This window comes from Stenella coeruleoalba (genome assembly GCF_951394435.1).
Source record: "Stenella coeruleoalba genome assembly, chromosome: 1".
NCBI lineage: Eukaryota > Metazoa > Chordata > Mammalia > Artiodactyla > Delphinidae > Stenella > Stenella coeruleoalba.
In genome coordinates, this window is record NC_137169.1 from 29,367,080 (window position 1) to 29,383,529 (window position 16,450).

Sequence of the window (16,450 nt, forward strand, 5' to 3'; positions counted from 1 at the left end):
GGGTCATGAACCTTGCAGATTCCGGAGAGGGCTCCAGAGCCTCTCCATGGCTGAAGGTTCCCCTTGCACTCACAATACGACCCACAAGTTCACGGGTTCCCAGATCCCTGGAGGCCTATCTATAGATTCCACATTAAAACCCACGGGAGGGCTTCCCTGGTGGCGCAGTGGTTGAGAGTCCGCCTGCCGATGCAGGGGACACGGGTTCGTGCCCCGGTCCGGGAAGATCCCACATGCCGCGGAGCGGCTGGGCCCATGAGCCATAGCCGCTGAGCCTGCGCGTCCGGCGCCTGTGCTCCGCAACGGGAGAGGCCACAACGGTGAGAGGCCAGCGTACGGCCGAGCACTCGGGCAGCTGTCCGGCACTGTCAAGTCTTGTGTATTAGCGTGTAGACAGGCATGTGTTATATTAGCTCAGGCGGAGGGGCACGCCTAGGAGGGTTCCGGGACTCTGGAAATCAAAAGGGGATGGAAGGAGTGCTTTGCACAAAGCATCCAACCTCTCTGAGCTTCGGGAAGAGGAAAATGACCTATTTCACGGGTGGTAACAAAAGTGCATAAAGGGCTCAGCACAGTGCCTGGCATATACAACCCCGGCTATTGTTTTTCCTTAGTCAGCCTCCTTCCATAGGGCTTCCGTGGATTAGGGCTGACCCTTGGCTGGAGGGGGAGGGATGGTCACTTGGGCCATGGCCTGAGGCCTCAGGAAAAACCCTATCACAGAAGGCTCATCCGTGATTAGCTTCCCTGCATGAGCTCATCCACTTCACATCACAGTCCTGCAAGGTGGGTGTCATGATTGCCCCCATTTTACAGTCATGGCCACTGAGGCTCGAAGAGGGACTGAGCTCTGTGGGTCCCAAGTAATGGTGGTGCCGGGCAGATTCTCACTGTGCTCAGTGGAGCTGAAGAGCTGGGGTCATCATGCCCAAGTTGACTGGGGAGAGTTTATGAAGCCCAGGGAGCTGGAGATTGGGGTTGGGGACGGAGATTTAAAGATGCATCTGACTCAGAGAGCAGATTGGTGGTTACCAGTGGGGAAGGGGGTTGGGGCATGGGCACACAGGGCGGAGGGGTCAACTGTATGGTGATGGATGGTAACTAGACCTTCAGCAGTGATCGCTTTGTAATGTATACAGATGTGGAACTATAACGCTGTACACCTGAAACTTACATAATGTTATACATTATTTTACTTCAATTAAAAAAATGCATCGGTGACGGTGAAGGCCACTGTATATGACTTCACAGGAAGGCTCAGCTTCCTTGAGGCTCGCTCCCCAGCCCCTCTGCCTTCCCCCTCCTCTGCCTGGGGCCCCTCCCCCCTTGGGCTACCTCTCAGCCCCCAGGGAAATCACAGCAGGTGCCTTCAAACCTGCACTGGAGGGAAGCCTTCCTCCCTGTCAGCTACAGAGGAATTAAATGTCAGCAGGTGCGTGGCCTGTCTGTGGGCAGTCGGGCAGGGGCAGGGCCAGGGCAGGGAGCCGCTGGCAGCTCCTCCCCGTGACATTTCCCAGCCCTCCCGCCCCTTCCAGCTGCCACGCAGGACTTGCTAAATGAAAGACGCTTCACACGCTCTGAACTCCGGCCTGGTATTTTCCAGCTCCTCTCGGAAATGCCAAGTCTTTAAAATGATTTACTGTCACGCAGGCAGATGGGGAGACAGGCAACTTGGGAATGGTCTGAGGGAAGACGGTGTACTGGGCTCAGGCAGGGTACCTGGGTCCCGGGGGTGGCCAGCTGTAGGGCCATGAGGGAGCCCCGCAGCTGCTCTGGGCCTCGGTCTCCACTTCCCTAAAATGGACTGGAGACAAAGTTGTTGGTGAAAGGACTGTGAAGAAGAGTGAGTGGTAAGGGCTGTTCACTGGGCCGGGGCCAGGAAACAGGAGGGCCAGGTATGCCAGTGTGGGCCGGTCGGTGCCGGTGCCGGGTTGGGGGGTGGTGGAGAAGGAGGCTACCCTTTCTGTGGCACGACAGTGACTCATCTGCTCCCTTTAGGGCTTCAGGACTGAGCCTCGAGCGCTGCGGGGGGCAAGGGTGAATGGGTAGGGGACGTCCCTGAAGCTCTGGGGCCTGGAGATCCTCTTTAGCTGGAAACCCACCAGGGAGCAAGAAGCCAGAGTGACGACAGTCGTGATGATAGAAATAATAGTAAGAGCAGCCAATCAGCTTGGCACTTGCTCTGTGCCAGGCGCTGCCCTAAGTGCTTCACACACCACAACTCACTTACACCTACAACAGACCTGGTATTATCTCCATTGTACGGGAGGACCTGCAGCACAGAGAGGTTCAGTAGCTTATCTAAGGCCACACAGCTAAAAAGTAGTTAAGCTTCAAAGACACTTACGTCTGGCTCCTAAGGGTCCTAGGGTTTTGGCCTCCGTCACTGAGAAACCCATGCCAACCTCTAGCTACTGGGTTGGAGCCTGCCGAGGAAGGAGGCTCACGGGGCTGGAAATCAGGCTTTCGAGTTCCCAGAGAACAAGCCGGTGATTGCCCAGGCCAGCCAGGCCTCGCTCAGGGCATCGGACAATCAGACTTCCTCCGCAGTTCTGAGGGGTAGGATGAGAAGGGACTCTCGTGGTCCTCTTCTACCATAACATCTGATACTGGAGCCCCTTCTAGGGCTGAGGGGACTGGTGCCAAGGATAGAAGTGCTCCCTCATGATGACTACTAGCTGGTGTTTGCCAGGTGAGGCAACTAACACTCGGGAATGTCCAGGAATTTATCTAAAGCCGCACAGCTGGTAAGAGGCAGAGAAAAGCCCAAAGGCAGTGCATCAGACTTTAAAGCCGTATGCCTTTTAGTGTCTTTCTAAAACACAGGAGGTGTCACTGGCCTCGTCCCAAGCAGTCATGGTGAACTGGGACCTCCGGACAAGCTGCTCTGTCTGCTGAGTGGTGGGTTTCTTTGCTATTTACCCTCACTGTGTTGCCTTCCTTTGCATATGGGATTACGTTCATTAATGGGATGACTTGATGGACGTCTCCCTAGGCGGTGAGCTCTGTCCGTGCAGGGGCCTGTCTGTTTTAGCCCCATTGGATCCCCAGCGCATGGCTCAGTGCCGGCCACCCAGCAGACCTGCACAAATAGGTAGTGAATAAATGAATGAACTCTCAAAGCAGACTGCTTCGTTCCTGGTCCATCGTGATGGCTGCAAAGAGGTGGTCTATATGGAGCCCTCCTAGAGGGCTTCCCCTAACTGCACTTGTTGTTGCCCTGGACAGGTCACTCCCTCTGACCCAGAGTAACCCTGCCTAGATCTCGGCCCCCTGAGCCTCCCTCACCTACCATTACTGGGACTTGACTCTGCCTAGCCTTGGGCTACATGCTTCGCACATAGTTTTTCACCCTGTTTTTTCAACAATGCTTTGCAGCAGGAACTCTTACTATACCCATTTTACAGTTGAGGAAACTGAGGATCAAAGAGCTAAGCATCTCACCCAAAGTCATGCAGCTTGTTGTGATGGAGCCAAGGTACAAGCCCAGGCCTGAGCATCCCCGTCTGTAAAATGTGAACAATAAACTCTGCCATCCGTAAGGAGAACAGTGATGGAGAGTCTGAAACTAAACTCTGGCACTGTGTATTTCCATGGTCATCCTCTCAGCAGCAGGACAGGTTCTGCTCTCTGGTTCCTTTGAATCAGCTCCATGGATGGGACTTCTTCATGGTTGCCATGGTGCCAGGAGAGCCGGGTCCCAGCAGGGACCCTGGCTGGGAAGTTGGCCGATGGGCCTCCTCTGCCCTCGGGACTAAGCACTGTCCACATGGTGCCTCATTTCGTCTTCACAGCATCCCCATGAGGCAGCCAAGGCTCAGCAAGTTTCCCTAGATTGCCTGAGGTCACACAGCTGGAGGCAAAGACCCTCATCTGTTGTCATTTAAAGCCCACTCTTTGTCCTGCTGACAACGCCGACCGCCCACTGAACGCGTACTATACGCCAAAGACTCAGCCCCTTAGTCATCCTCTAGATTGGTCCCTATTGAGCCCATTTTCACCCTAGGAAACAGGCTCAGAGATGTGAGGCGACTGGCCCAAGTTCACGTGGATTGGAAATCAGTGCTGTCTGACTCCCAAACTGGGCCCTTGACTGCTCTGCGGCCCCCAGGATATGGCCCTGGCGCCGTCCTGGTGAGTAGGGGGCACTCACCTCCTTGATGAAGTTCATGAAGCGGCCGCCAAAGCGCCACGCCTTGTGCCGATGGCACTGCAGGGAGTTCACGGTCATCTGGGGCGCCCGCTGGTAGCACACGGACACGATGTGGACGGCGTCGTACAGTAAGGCCGCGTCAGTCTGGAGGGGAGGCCCAGGGTTGCCTGAGAGTAGCTCGGGCCCGAGAGTCCCCAGCTCACCCTGCCCTGTCTCCCTTCTCCTCCCCGACCAGAGGCAAGGGGGTCCTGGTGAGGGAAAGGCCCTGAGACCCTGGAGGTGACCGTGTCCCTGCTCCGAGTGAGAAGCCAAGCTCGGATTGCCTCTGCAGCTCTGCAGACACCGGACTCCCTCCCTCCGCAGCTCAGACCTTCTCTGCCAGGCCCCGCCACCCCGTGCCGTTGTCCCTGCTATCGCCTGCCCCATGCACACCTTCAGTTTTCCGGCCTCCCCAGCCTCCTGCCAGCCACAACTGAAAGTCCCCCGTGCCCAGCACCCACTAGTCCTTATTCCTACTCTCTGTAACCATCTGTTTCCGTGCCTGCACTCCCACACTTGGGGTGGGACTCTGTCTGATTCCTTTGTGTCCCTGGCCCCTGGCCCAAGGTCTGGCAGATACAGGGCAGGTCTTAAGAAGGAAAGTAGTGGGAGGGAAAAAAGAAACAGGGAAGAAGGAGAGAAGGAAGGGAGGAGGAGAGGGAGGAGGGAGGGAGGGAGGGAGGGAGGAAGGAAGGAAGGAAGGAAGGAAGGGAGGAAGGAAGGAAAGAAGGGAGGAAGGAAGGAAGGAAAGAAGGGAGGAAGGAAGGAAAGAAGGGAGGAAGGAAGGAAAGAAGGGAGGAAGGAAGGAAAGAAGGGAGGAAGGAAGGAAAAGGAATGGAAAGAGGGAGGGAGGAACAGAGGGGCAGAGGAAGGAATGATGGGAAGGAGGGAGGGAGGGGAGCCCCCAGGTCTGGCCCTCCCGGCCGCAGTACCATCATCACTCCATCCAACAGGCCAGACTCTGCCCGGGGAGCCGCCTGCAGCCGCTCCATGGACCACTTCTCCACGATGGCCGAGACATGGGGGTTGTCCACGTTGAGGATCCGGAATCCCGTCAGGTTCACCCCTGAGTAGCGGTAGGGCTCCAGGTCTAATGCATAAAGATCCTTGACAGAGAGAGTTTCAGTAAACAAAGGTGTGGCCTGGCTGTGAGTTCCAGCCTCACCTCCCACACTCCCTGCTGGGGCCCCAGAGCAGCCGCAGCTCCCTGCAGAGCCCTGTGGAGGTGAGGCTCAGCAGTGAGGATGGAGCACCCATGGGAGCACTGCGCTTGGAGTCAACTTGAGCGTGGAGGAGTCCAGCCAGCCTGCCTGGTGGCTGACCCCACTTACTCTGCTGGACCTCAGACACACTGCTCAGCCTGTTTCTTCATCTACAAAATGGGGATCATGCCTCCTCTTTAGGCCCCAGTGAAGCAGTAGACATCAAATGCCCAGCCTGGAACAGCAAAGGAGCTTGATAATGGTCATGACCGTCATCCTCTGTTGGGGGACGTCCGCTTTGGGAAGACAAAGGGCATTGCGTCTGGGCATCTCCAAGTTACCCAGAGGGAGGGTGAAGGGAGGATTTTATCCCCCCAGAGAGGGTATTTTAAAACAGTCTCTTCTGAAAACAAACTTAGGGTTACCAAAGGGAAAGGTGAGGGAGGGATAAATTAGGAGTTTGGGATTAACAGATACACACTACTGTATATAAAACAGATAAACAACAAGGACCTACTGTATAGCACAGGGAACTGTATTCAACATCTTGTAATAACCTACAATGGAAAAGAATCTGAAAAAGAATAGATATATAGATATACATGCATAACTGAATCACTTTGCTGCACACCTTATACAACACTGTCAATCAACTACACTTGGATAAAAGAATTAAATTAAAATAGTCTCTTCTGCCTGAGACTGAAGGAGTATAGCTGTCCTCTTCTCTACCCTTGCCCCACACCATCAGCCAGGCCCCCTCACCCCCTGCCTCCTAGGAGCAGTCAGTCTGTCTGTCTGTGGGCCAGGTCATGTCCCGTCTGGTGCAATGGCCTAAAAGCCAGGAAGACAGGCCTTAATGCATGGGGGCAGCCCAGCTTCAGCCCCTCCTGCCAGCTTTAGCTCTGGGGCACGGTGAGCTGGGGAGGGCCGGGGGCAAAGGGAAAGAGGGGGGTTGGCTGAAGAGGGAGGGGCCAGGTGCTAGGCTGAGAAGAGCTGGCACGAGGTGGGGGCTGGTGTGAGGAGCGAAGCAGAGCTCTGTCGTCTTAAGAAAAATTACCCAAACTTGGAGATAAGGCAGACGGAGAGCAGCGCGTCCTTTCAATGTCACATAGAAGCATCGCTTACAGGCCCTCCCGGGATTGTGCAGTTCTCCGGGAGAATGCACCCGGGTTTGACTTCACTGTCGGCTACTGGTTAAAGGCCCAGATTCTGAGCTAATACGTAGATTTTTGCCCATAGAAAAGATAGTCCCCAAGGTGGTGGTTTTATTGTCCTGTAGAATATTAATCCATTTTTCTGTCTAACTTAGCCATCTTATCTTATGCTCCCCCTACACCAAATACCTATAAATACTCAATCCTTCAAATGCTCTTTGAGCCAGCGTTGTCATCCTACTGGTTCCTTTGTTCATGACTTGAATACCTTTCACACGTGTTCATTCTATATTTGCATAAGAGTCGTGTTATTTTTTTTTTTTTGATGAACATAGGTCTTTATTACTATTGCTGGGTCATATGGTAATTGTGTGTTAAAAAAATTTTTTTTAAACATCTTTATTGGAGTATAATTGCTTTACAATGGTGTGTTAATTTCTGCTTTATAACAAAGTGAATCAGTTATACATATACATATGTTCCCATATCTCCTCCCTCTTGCGTCTCCCTCCCTCCCAGCCTCCCTATCCCACCCCTCTAGGTGGTCACAAACCACCGAGCTGACCTCCCTGTGCTATATGGCTGCTTCCCACTAGCTATCTATTTTACGTTTGGTAGTGTATATATGTCCATGCCACTCTCTCACTTTGTCCCAGCTTACCCTTCCCCCTCCCCATATCCTCAAGTCCATTCTCTAGTAGGTCTGCATCTTTATTCCCATCTTACCCCTAGGCACTTCATGACCTTTTTTTTTCCTTTCTTAGATTCCATATATATGTGTTAGCATACGGTATTTGTCTTTTCTCTTTCTGACTTACTTCACTCTGTATGACAGACTCTAGGTCCATCCACCTCACTACAAATAACTCAATTTCGTTTCTTTTTATGGCTGAGTAATATTCCATTGTATATATGTGCCACATCTTCTTTATCCATGCATCTGTTGATGGACACTTAGGTTACTTTTTGAAACGTGTAATGTTGGCAATCTAGATGGGCCTCATCCCACTAGTGGGGAAAGTGAGTCTTCAGGTCTGAGCTCCTCTTCATCCATTGTCTATTCTTATGTACATTCCCCTCTCATCCAGCTGCCTTCCATTCTGCCCCCCACTGCCCGTCCTCTTTCCCGGGTCCCTCAACTCAGTCACTCCCTCCCATGCTGGGACAGAGTGGCTGGGGACAGTGTACTTGTCTCTCCATGGCTGCAGATGTCAGGAGTAACATCTGGCCCCATCACAGTCCCAGCTTCAGTTAAATCAATGATGGCTCATGGAAAGATAATGAGGGATAAAACCTGGAGCCCACAGAGCAGCTCTTTCACACCGTGCTGGCTTCCTCTGGTCTCTGAGATGTTCCTAATTCGTGCTGATCTCCTGCTGTTCCTCCTGTAACTCCAGCTGGCCTCCGTCTGGAATACACTCTGTTGGTTTCCTCTTTAAGGGTTTAGGGATTAGGGGAGAGGCTGAGAGCAGATTTGAGCCAAGCAAGAAAGTCTAGTCTCAGCCTTGCCCAAACAAATAGGGCCCTGATTCAAAGCCAGGATTTGGGCTGGGGGAGGGACTGGTTGGGAGTAGATGGCAGAGTCTCCATGGAATTGACCAGAGGGTGTCTCTGTGGCCCCAATCTCAGTGGGGAGTGGAGGGTGGGCAGTGTGCTCAGCCCCACGCAATGGAGTGTATCATCTGATCTTCACAATCCCCTATAAAGTAGGTATTTAATAGTATTCCCTTTTAAGAGAGGAGGAAACAGGGCCAGAGAGGTGAGGTGACTTGCCTAAGGTCATAGAGCTCACGAAGGCAGCGCAGAAACCGTTCCCAGGTCCATCTCAGTGGCTTGTAAGAGCTAAATGTCGGCACTTCTTGACTCTGCGATCAGTGATATTCATTGGTAGCTTGATATTGGCCATGGTGGGAGTATTTACACCATGAAAACTGGCAAGCACTATATATCTGGGTTTTCCCCCTTTTTGGACAGCTGGTTGTACACGTTTACTAGTACACCGTGTCTGTCCTATTTAAAAATCCCCGTGCTTTATGTCCCCAGTGGTTGTCAGGCACAAGATATGCACCAGAATTGTTTTTGGAGCATTTTTTGGAAAGTATGGGCCATAGAGAATGTGGGGTGGGGCCTCAATCTGTGTTTTGAGAAGCCGCTAATCTAAGCTATTACTCCTAACTGGGAAACACACAGAGAGGGGTCTGGGCTTAGACGGGGAGACCTGTTCAATCAGAGGGAGAGGGGGGAAACACATTGGAAGGAGGCCTCTCTTCCCACAGCTCCTCCCTGAGAACAGCTCACTGGGCAGACCCAGGTGATGGTTATGAGCACAGACCATCAGGCCAGGCCATCTACTCTCCTTTCCTCAGTTGCCTCATCTGAAAAATGGGAATGATAATAGTACCTGCCATATAGGGTTGTCACGAGGAAGAAACGGGTTAATAGATGTACTTAGAACGTGTCTGGTGCGTGGTAGACACCACGGAAGTGCTGACAAACATTCAGGTTCTGCCTTCTCTGGCAGCAGGTTGTGACAGCTATGGACTCAGCCCCCAGGGACATGACTGGGTTATTGGAAGAGAGGAGCAGACATGAGTTGCATCCTCCTGACTTACCTCTCTTGGCAAAATACAAAAACAATCGCAAGGAGCTAACACTTACTGAGCACCTATAAACCTCAGAACAGTTTCTATGTGCCTTAGGTGTATTAACTCGCTTCATTCCCATTTTCACCTTACAAGGAGGGTGTTATTATCACCCATTTTAGAGGAAGGAACTGAGTCACAGAGAGGTTAGGTCTTTTGCTCAAGGTTACACAGCTGGGGAGCAATGGCGTCAAACCCAGGCCACCAGCTCCCGAGCCCTCCCTCTGTCCTATGACCAGCCCTTGGTTCCCACCTCTGGATAGCTCAGTCACCCACCACACAGCATTCAGAGGGGTCTTTCTGAAGAATAAACCCAACCCCGTCACTCCCCTGCTTGGCATATTTCAACGGCTCCTTCTTGCCTTTTCAGAAAAAAGCACAAATTCCTTAGTCTACTCTGCAAGGCTCTCCACCCCTCTGGCCTCACTTTTCTTCCCACCCCCCTCTCATATTTGCCCCAGGAACACCAAATTGCTTTTGTCTCCCTTCCCCATTCCTCACTGGCCCCTGCCCCCATCACGCAGCTTCTCTAGGCCAGTGTCTCTGTGCATGCTCTATCCCTGGGCTGGAATGCCTGTCTTCTCAATCCTCCTTGGGTGGCCTCACTCTGAGAGTCAGCTTGTCACCTCTTTTGGGAAGCCTCCCTTGACTACTACTCTACTACTATCACACAATAGGGTGGGTCAAGGGTGCTTCTGCTCTTATCTTGGGACCTCTTTGCTTTCACCCCACTGATAACAACTGTCCATGTCTGCATCTGCGTCCCCTAGGAGCCCCTGGGCTCCCATCACCCAAAGTGGAAAGAAGGGTCAGCCAGCTGCGTAGCTCTCTAGGGTACCTAAACAGCACTGGGAAGAGCCTGGAATGGAGAGGCCAGTGTTTTACATCCTCCTCTCAGGAGGAGATTTCTATGGGGCTACAAGTTAGGAGTGGTTTGGCAAATTGCCTGAGGTGGAGGATGAGCCCCTCAAGGGTACTGCTTTAGAGACAAGAGAGCTTCCCTAAACTGCCTTTGAAGGAGGTGGGTCTGGGGAGATGGAGGGATTTTGCTGTGTAGGGCGGTGAATGCAAGTTTGGGGCCAGAGCTGAACTGCTGGGGCCACAGAAGAGAAGCTGAGCTCTGCCTCCAGGGGGCGCCCTCCTCCCTCTACCTCTGCACGGGGCTCAGCCTCTTCTCCAATTCAGTGTTGACCTGATACCTAAGGCCTGAAAGATGCCCAACATGAGCCTGCCTAGAGCCTCCGTGACTCAGCTCACTTCCCTGAGGACTAAACGCCAGCCGGACTCAGTGAGAAGGGCAGCATCTCTGGCTTCGGTGGGGACTCGGGTGCTGGCGACATCAGCCCTTCCGGTTTCCAGATGCAGCACTGAGCTGGCTGACACTCACACAGTGGCTGTGGCCAATCACAGCCCGGGAGGGGGCACGATGGGGTGTCACTGCCAGAGTCACCTTCATCCCTGTCACCCTGAGCCTGTACTTAGCTGCAAAGTGTTGTAGGGCTTGTGGCACTGAGTACCACCATCCCTGTGACATGAGGGCAGTGATCATGTGGAGCTGGAAAAGAGGCCTCTTTGTCCGGCTCCAATTTTTTGTCCAAACTGCCCTGGGCTGAGACCCCATGTGCTGTACACAGTGAACTGTGCACAACCTTGCTGCTTGGCAAAAAGTTGCTGTTCTCCATGCCAAATGTTGACACATTGAATTCAGTATCAACGAGGGACCTTTTAGAAACATTCAGCATAACATAATAGACTAATTCATTAGCACCCCATGGGTCTGACTGGGTAGAAGCTGCAGCTCGGAAAACATCGCCTTAAGGAATGACAGATGAAAATATCTTTCCCATGATATAACTGTTATTGCCGAGAAGCGGCATTAATTGTGATTGCTTATCTATTAATTTATTATAATTCTCTTTTCACCTCCAGGCTTTTACCTACACATGACATGTACCAGGGGCTCAGCTGGGGCTGATTAACGCGGGGTTATCTGGGAATGGCTCAAAGCTGGCTGGAACAGATAATGGCAGCTGGGGTAATTAAAATGTCTTCTGCATGGGAGAAGCAAGTTTGGAGAATTTTTTAGACACAAAGAATTGGTGACGTGGGTCTCCTAAAGGGAAGGCGATAAATGCCAAATGCCACTGCCCTCCCACATACAGCCACGATTGACCAATGGGCACAGAGGGGCACAATCATGAGGTAGACTCTCAAGGCAACGGGGCTGGAAGGAGGAAACTGGAGCTGGAGCCGGAAGTAGGACACGGGGACCCAGGCGACATAGCTGATGCCCTGGCATATGGGGAGCTGCTGGGAGATACCCTGGTACCCGCTGCAGCCCAACCCCCCAACACACACACGTATTCCACTGCATGAACTATTTGTATTGCAGGGACTGTGCCTCTCTGGAAGGATCGGCTCTTCCTGACCCTCAGAGAGGCATGGGGAGGAAGGGCAGTGGGCTGGAACAGAAGCCAGGAGCCAAGGCTTTTATCACTGATCTGCTGGGAGACTCCAGGTAGTTCACTCAACCTCTCTGGTCCCAGGTTTCTCCATCAGTTAATGGGGAGCACAGACTGCCCTGTGAAGAGGAAAATCAGCGATGTGGAGAAAGGGCTTTGGAACCTGTGAAGTGTGGGTGCCGCTGAGATTTGTGGAGGCTCTGTTCCCCGCATTAGTGTCAATCACGTGATGCCTGGACCATCACAGCCTGTGGAATCCGAGCCGGAGCCAGACAGAGGAAGCCAGGCGACACTGCGTGCGGCTCTCGGCACAAGCTTCAGCAGAGGGCTTTGGAGCTGGACAGGTCCCGGCTCGTCAAAATCCTTGCTCTGCTCCTTTTGTTACTGAGTGACCTCTCTGAGCCTCAGTTTCTACTTTTCTGTAAAATTGGGAAAGTCATCCTCCCCTTGGAGAGTTGTTCAGAATTTTGGATGAGATGGGGTATACTGAGCGCATAAAATATATAAGCAGGAATCATTTAATCAATTTAACTCTTACATAGTACCAAGTAACACTTTCCTTAGTGCTTTACTGATGTCAACATACTCGCTTAATGCTCAGCATAAGAGTCCTATGAGATGGTACTGTTCTTGTGGCCATTTTACAGATGGGGAATGAGGCAAAGTGACGTGAAGTAACTTGCCCAAGGAAGTGGAAGAATCTCGATTCTAACTCAGGCGGACTGGCGCCAGAGTCGGTGGACGTCACTGTTGCTATGATGAGGATGTTAATTTCACTGATTACTTTCTACTTTGTATTATATTCATTCATTCAGGCATTAATGAGCACCTACTGTATTCCAGGTGCTATGTGGGCACTGCAGATATAGAGGTAAACTGGGCACCGTCCTTGAGCCTCATGTGCCCAAAGGAAGCTACCAGCTGGTGAGCTTTGTGTTGGATCCAGCTCTAGACACCCCGTCTCACCCAAGTGCCTAGCTTGGTACCTGGGACCTTGAGAGCATATGTATATGCCTGCTGGATAAGTGAGTACATGAATGACTGAATTAAGGAAATGTAAAAGTGAGGAAAGCAGGGACTTCCCTGGTGGTTCAGTGGTTAAGACTCTGTGCTTCCACTGCAAGGGCTACAGGTTCGATCCCTGGTTGGCAACTGAGATTCCACATGCTGCGCAGTGTGGCCAAAAAAACAAAAACAAAAAAAACCCCATAAAAAGTAGGGAAAGCAGACACTCTCTTGGGCTAGGATACTGCCCCAGGGTGCAAGGATACTGCCCTGCCCCTCCTCCCGAGAAGTCCAACCCTGACCTCACGCTGGCACCGGCATTAATGTGGAGAGCCACTGGCGTACTGGGGTGGTGCCTTCTCCAGAGTCTTGTCTAGAAGGTCAGGTCGGGCCTCAGGGCTAAGAGCTCCCTGAGGGGACACTCCCTCTGGCCTTGGAATGAGGGCACGAGCCAGGCAGAGATGCTTTCAATTGACTGTCCGGAGCTAAGACCGGAAGCAAAGCACAAAGAGGACTTAACCACAGGCCCTGTGTGGACACAGTGGACGGGGGGTCAATACTCGGGGTGGGTGAATGAGATCTGTGGATTTTGCTCCTGCCGCTTCTGAAGGGCTCTCCCAATGCCCCAGCCCTTCTGCTTGGTGGCCATGACTTAGATTCTGTGAGCCCAGTGTACTCTGCCCCCCACTGCCAGACCTCGGCTGACCAGCCAAGGTCTGGCAGTGGGGGGTCACCTCCCAAGGGGGGGTTGCTACAGTCTGGCTGATGACTCAGCCCCTATCCTGGGGACATTTGAAAATGTGTGGATCGCATTTATTTATTTGTCACCCAGCCTGGAAATTAGTGAGCAGGGACAGGGATGCTAAACACTCTATAGTGGGCAGGACATTCCGGAAGGATTAATGTCCAGCCTCAAATGCCTATATAGTGCCCTGTTGAGAAGCAATGGCCGGTGCTTGGTCAGTCCGAAATTTGACCTGGGGAAGGTGGGTAACACTCAGAGAAAGCGGTGGTGAGAAGTAGCAGAGGCAGAACGGATGGTCAGCTGGGGTGTGATGATCCCAGGGCAGCTGTGATGAGCTGAAGTTTCCAGGGAACAGAGACTGCGAGGACGGAGCTGAGGCCGAGAGCAGGGGGAGGGAGCAATGGGCAGAGAGAGGGAAACGGAAGAGGCTGGCTGAGTCTCAGGGCAGAGGGTTGGAACCATAATTCTCGTGATGTCCACAGTTGCTCTGGATCCAGAACCACTCTCCACATCTGCTCTTGTGGCCTGGTGGTTCATTCTTGAGTCTCTAGTGACTTGAAGTTACTTGAGTGAGCTCTGCTCCTTGAAACCAAAAGAGGCCGAATGAAGGATCTGAAGCCCAGAGGCGTCACAAATGATTCCCATTTTAGAGGCAAGGAAACTGAGGCCCAGGGAAGCTAAGCAATCTGCCCACGTGCACAGTCCCTGGTGCTAAAGGGACTCTCAACCTTATCTATGCCTCCGAGGCCTGCTCTCCTGCCACTGAACTGGGAAGTAATGTGGAGGGGGGATGGGCACGGTCTGCAGGGGGACCACAGAGGTCCCGGGAGGTCTGCCTGCTCCTCCCTTGTCTATTCCTGCATGGACGCCAGGGCTTTGTTACAGCAGCTCAGAGCGGTGAGGACTCAGAGAGGTAAGCCAGCAGGATGGAAGTGTGGGAAGAATGCACTGAGCTGGCACAGGGCTGGTGGGGACCTCTAAGGGCCCAGAGGTTGGACTCAACACCCTAGGAGCCCAGGGCTGCCATGCCTGGAGACAGGGCCTCGGGCGCCTGGCATGTGCCCCACCCCACCATCCCAGCCTTGCTCCTCTGCCCTGCTCCTAGCTCCATACGGAGGTGGAATATTGGGGATCTGATGACCTCATCCTCCAGCCTCCAATGACTTTCCCAGGGGAGAAGCTCGCTCGGGTGGATAGAAATCCAGAAGGGAACAGGGCAGAAGGTACCTGGTCTCAGTCACCAGCTTCCAGCATCCCTTTCTCCCACCAAGGCTCCTGGCAGGTCTCCAGGTCTGGGCTCTGGATCAGAAGAGTGGGCAGGGTGGCCCCTGAGCTCTGCCATGGGCACAGGGTTGTGGGTGGAGAGAGGGTAACAAGCAGTTGTATGCTGGGAAATGCTTAATAACCAGCTCTCAGGGGATGGCGAGGAGCAACCTCTTATTTGTAGCATTTGCCAGCTTCTGTGGTGTGAATACTCCCACCTTGGCCAATCTCAAGCTACTTGCATGATGTCACTGACTGAAAGTGGAGCCAGGAAGAGATGAACACAGCTGGCTCTGGCAATCAACCAGAGTGAGCCTTGAAGAGCTAACCTGCCTCCTGGCCTTTGCTTATGCTGTTCCTTCTATGTGGAATGCCCTTCCTCTCTCTCCTTGGTGAACTCCTATTGATCCTTCAAGGTCCAGTTCAAACATCTTCTTTCCTGTAAAGACTGCCTGAAATTCCCCACCTTCCACCAGCTCTGTGGCACCCGGCGTCTCCTTCTGCTGTGCCCCGTGGCCATCTGATGTGATGGCTTGTGATGGCACAAGCTGGCCGAACGAGTTACACATAGAGATGCAGACTGGGCAGGATGGGAGCTCCTTGAGGGCAGGCCTCAGTGCCAGTCGTCTTGAGATACTCAGTTGAATACAGGTGCTGGGTAAGGAATGTTAGCTGGGTGCTGGGTGAACGAAGGAACACAGCTAGAGGCTTGCAAGACTGCAGTGGCAAGTCTGACACAGATTTCGGGAGCTTGTTTCAGCCACAGGATGTTTAGTGATGCTGTCACTTGCCCCATATCTGGGCTGGGTAAGAGTCTACCCGGGGCCGCAGTGACATCCAGGGCATCTGGCCGCAAGGCAGGGTGGCTGGGGGTTGGTGCCCCTTTGGCACAGGGATCTCTTCATTCTGCTGATCTCAGACCACAACTAATTACCCTAATGGGTTTAAATGGCCCTCAGTGTTCTCAAGGTTTGGAGAGGACCCATCTGGAGCCCGCAGGTGGGCTGGCCCCAGCTGATAGTGAGTGGGCAGACCTGAGCGTGGATGTCACAGGAATCCAAAGTGGCAACTCCCGTTGTTGCGTGAGGCCTGAGGCCTGGGACCTGTGTGGGGGCGTGTGGGCTGGGGCCAAGGGTCATCGTCATAACAACAGCCCTTCACACGAGCAGGCACTGCTCTCAGCGCTTTAGTTCACGAACTCATTCCGTTCTCACAACAATCCTAGGAGGTAGGAACCATGATCATGCCCATTTTGCAGAGGGAGAAACTGAGGGAGGTTAAATTATCTCTGCGAGGTCTCACAGCCGGCAAGCAGAGGGGCTTGTGTTCACACTGGCAGGTTCTAGAGTCCCTGTCTTTAGTCACAACAAGATGTCACTCCTCAAAGTGGGCAGGCCACAAAGACAAATTTGTGCCCTTGCCTGGGGCCACACCTACAGCCTTAGGAAGCAAGTCCAGCCTGAATCTCCTCTAGCTGCTGCAACTGTCTCCCCCGGGCTGACCTTGTTCTGAGGGAGCCCCACCCCGACCCGTGCCAGGACTCGGAGGTACGTTACCAGGGTGGTGAAGATGAAGTGGTAGTACTCGGTCATCATGCCCATGGCCATGGCCTACGGGAGAGCAAAGCGTCAGCACCCTGCAGGGAACACCTGAGAAGCCCCTCCCCCTCTCCACCCTGGCAGGGGGGATGGGGGGTGGGAAGGGAGGGGGGAGAGAGCGGTGAGGACCCGGGGCAGCACAGGCTGGCGGTGGGTTGGGAGAGGCTGGCCGCTTGGAGCGGGG

General features: G+C 53.2%; 1 protein-coding gene across 1 annotated transcript in view; it reads right to left on the reverse strand.

The window, feature by feature from the left end:
• The window catches only part of GRIK3 (glutamate ionotropic receptor kainate type subunit 3), a 238,219-nt gene that overhangs the window by 58,719 nt on the left and 163,050 nt on the right, over positions 1-16,450 (reverse strand). The window contains exons 5-7 of the mRNA XM_079937389.1: positions 16,225-16,278; positions 5,125-5,298; positions 4,154-4,297 (exon numbers count right to left, since the gene is read on the reverse strand). Coding sequence (XP_079793515.1) covers positions 4,154-4,297; positions 5,125-5,298; positions 16,225-16,278 — 372 coding nt within the window. The remainder of the gene's footprint in view (positions 1-4,153; positions 4,298-5,124; positions 5,299-16,224; positions 16,279-16,450) is intronic.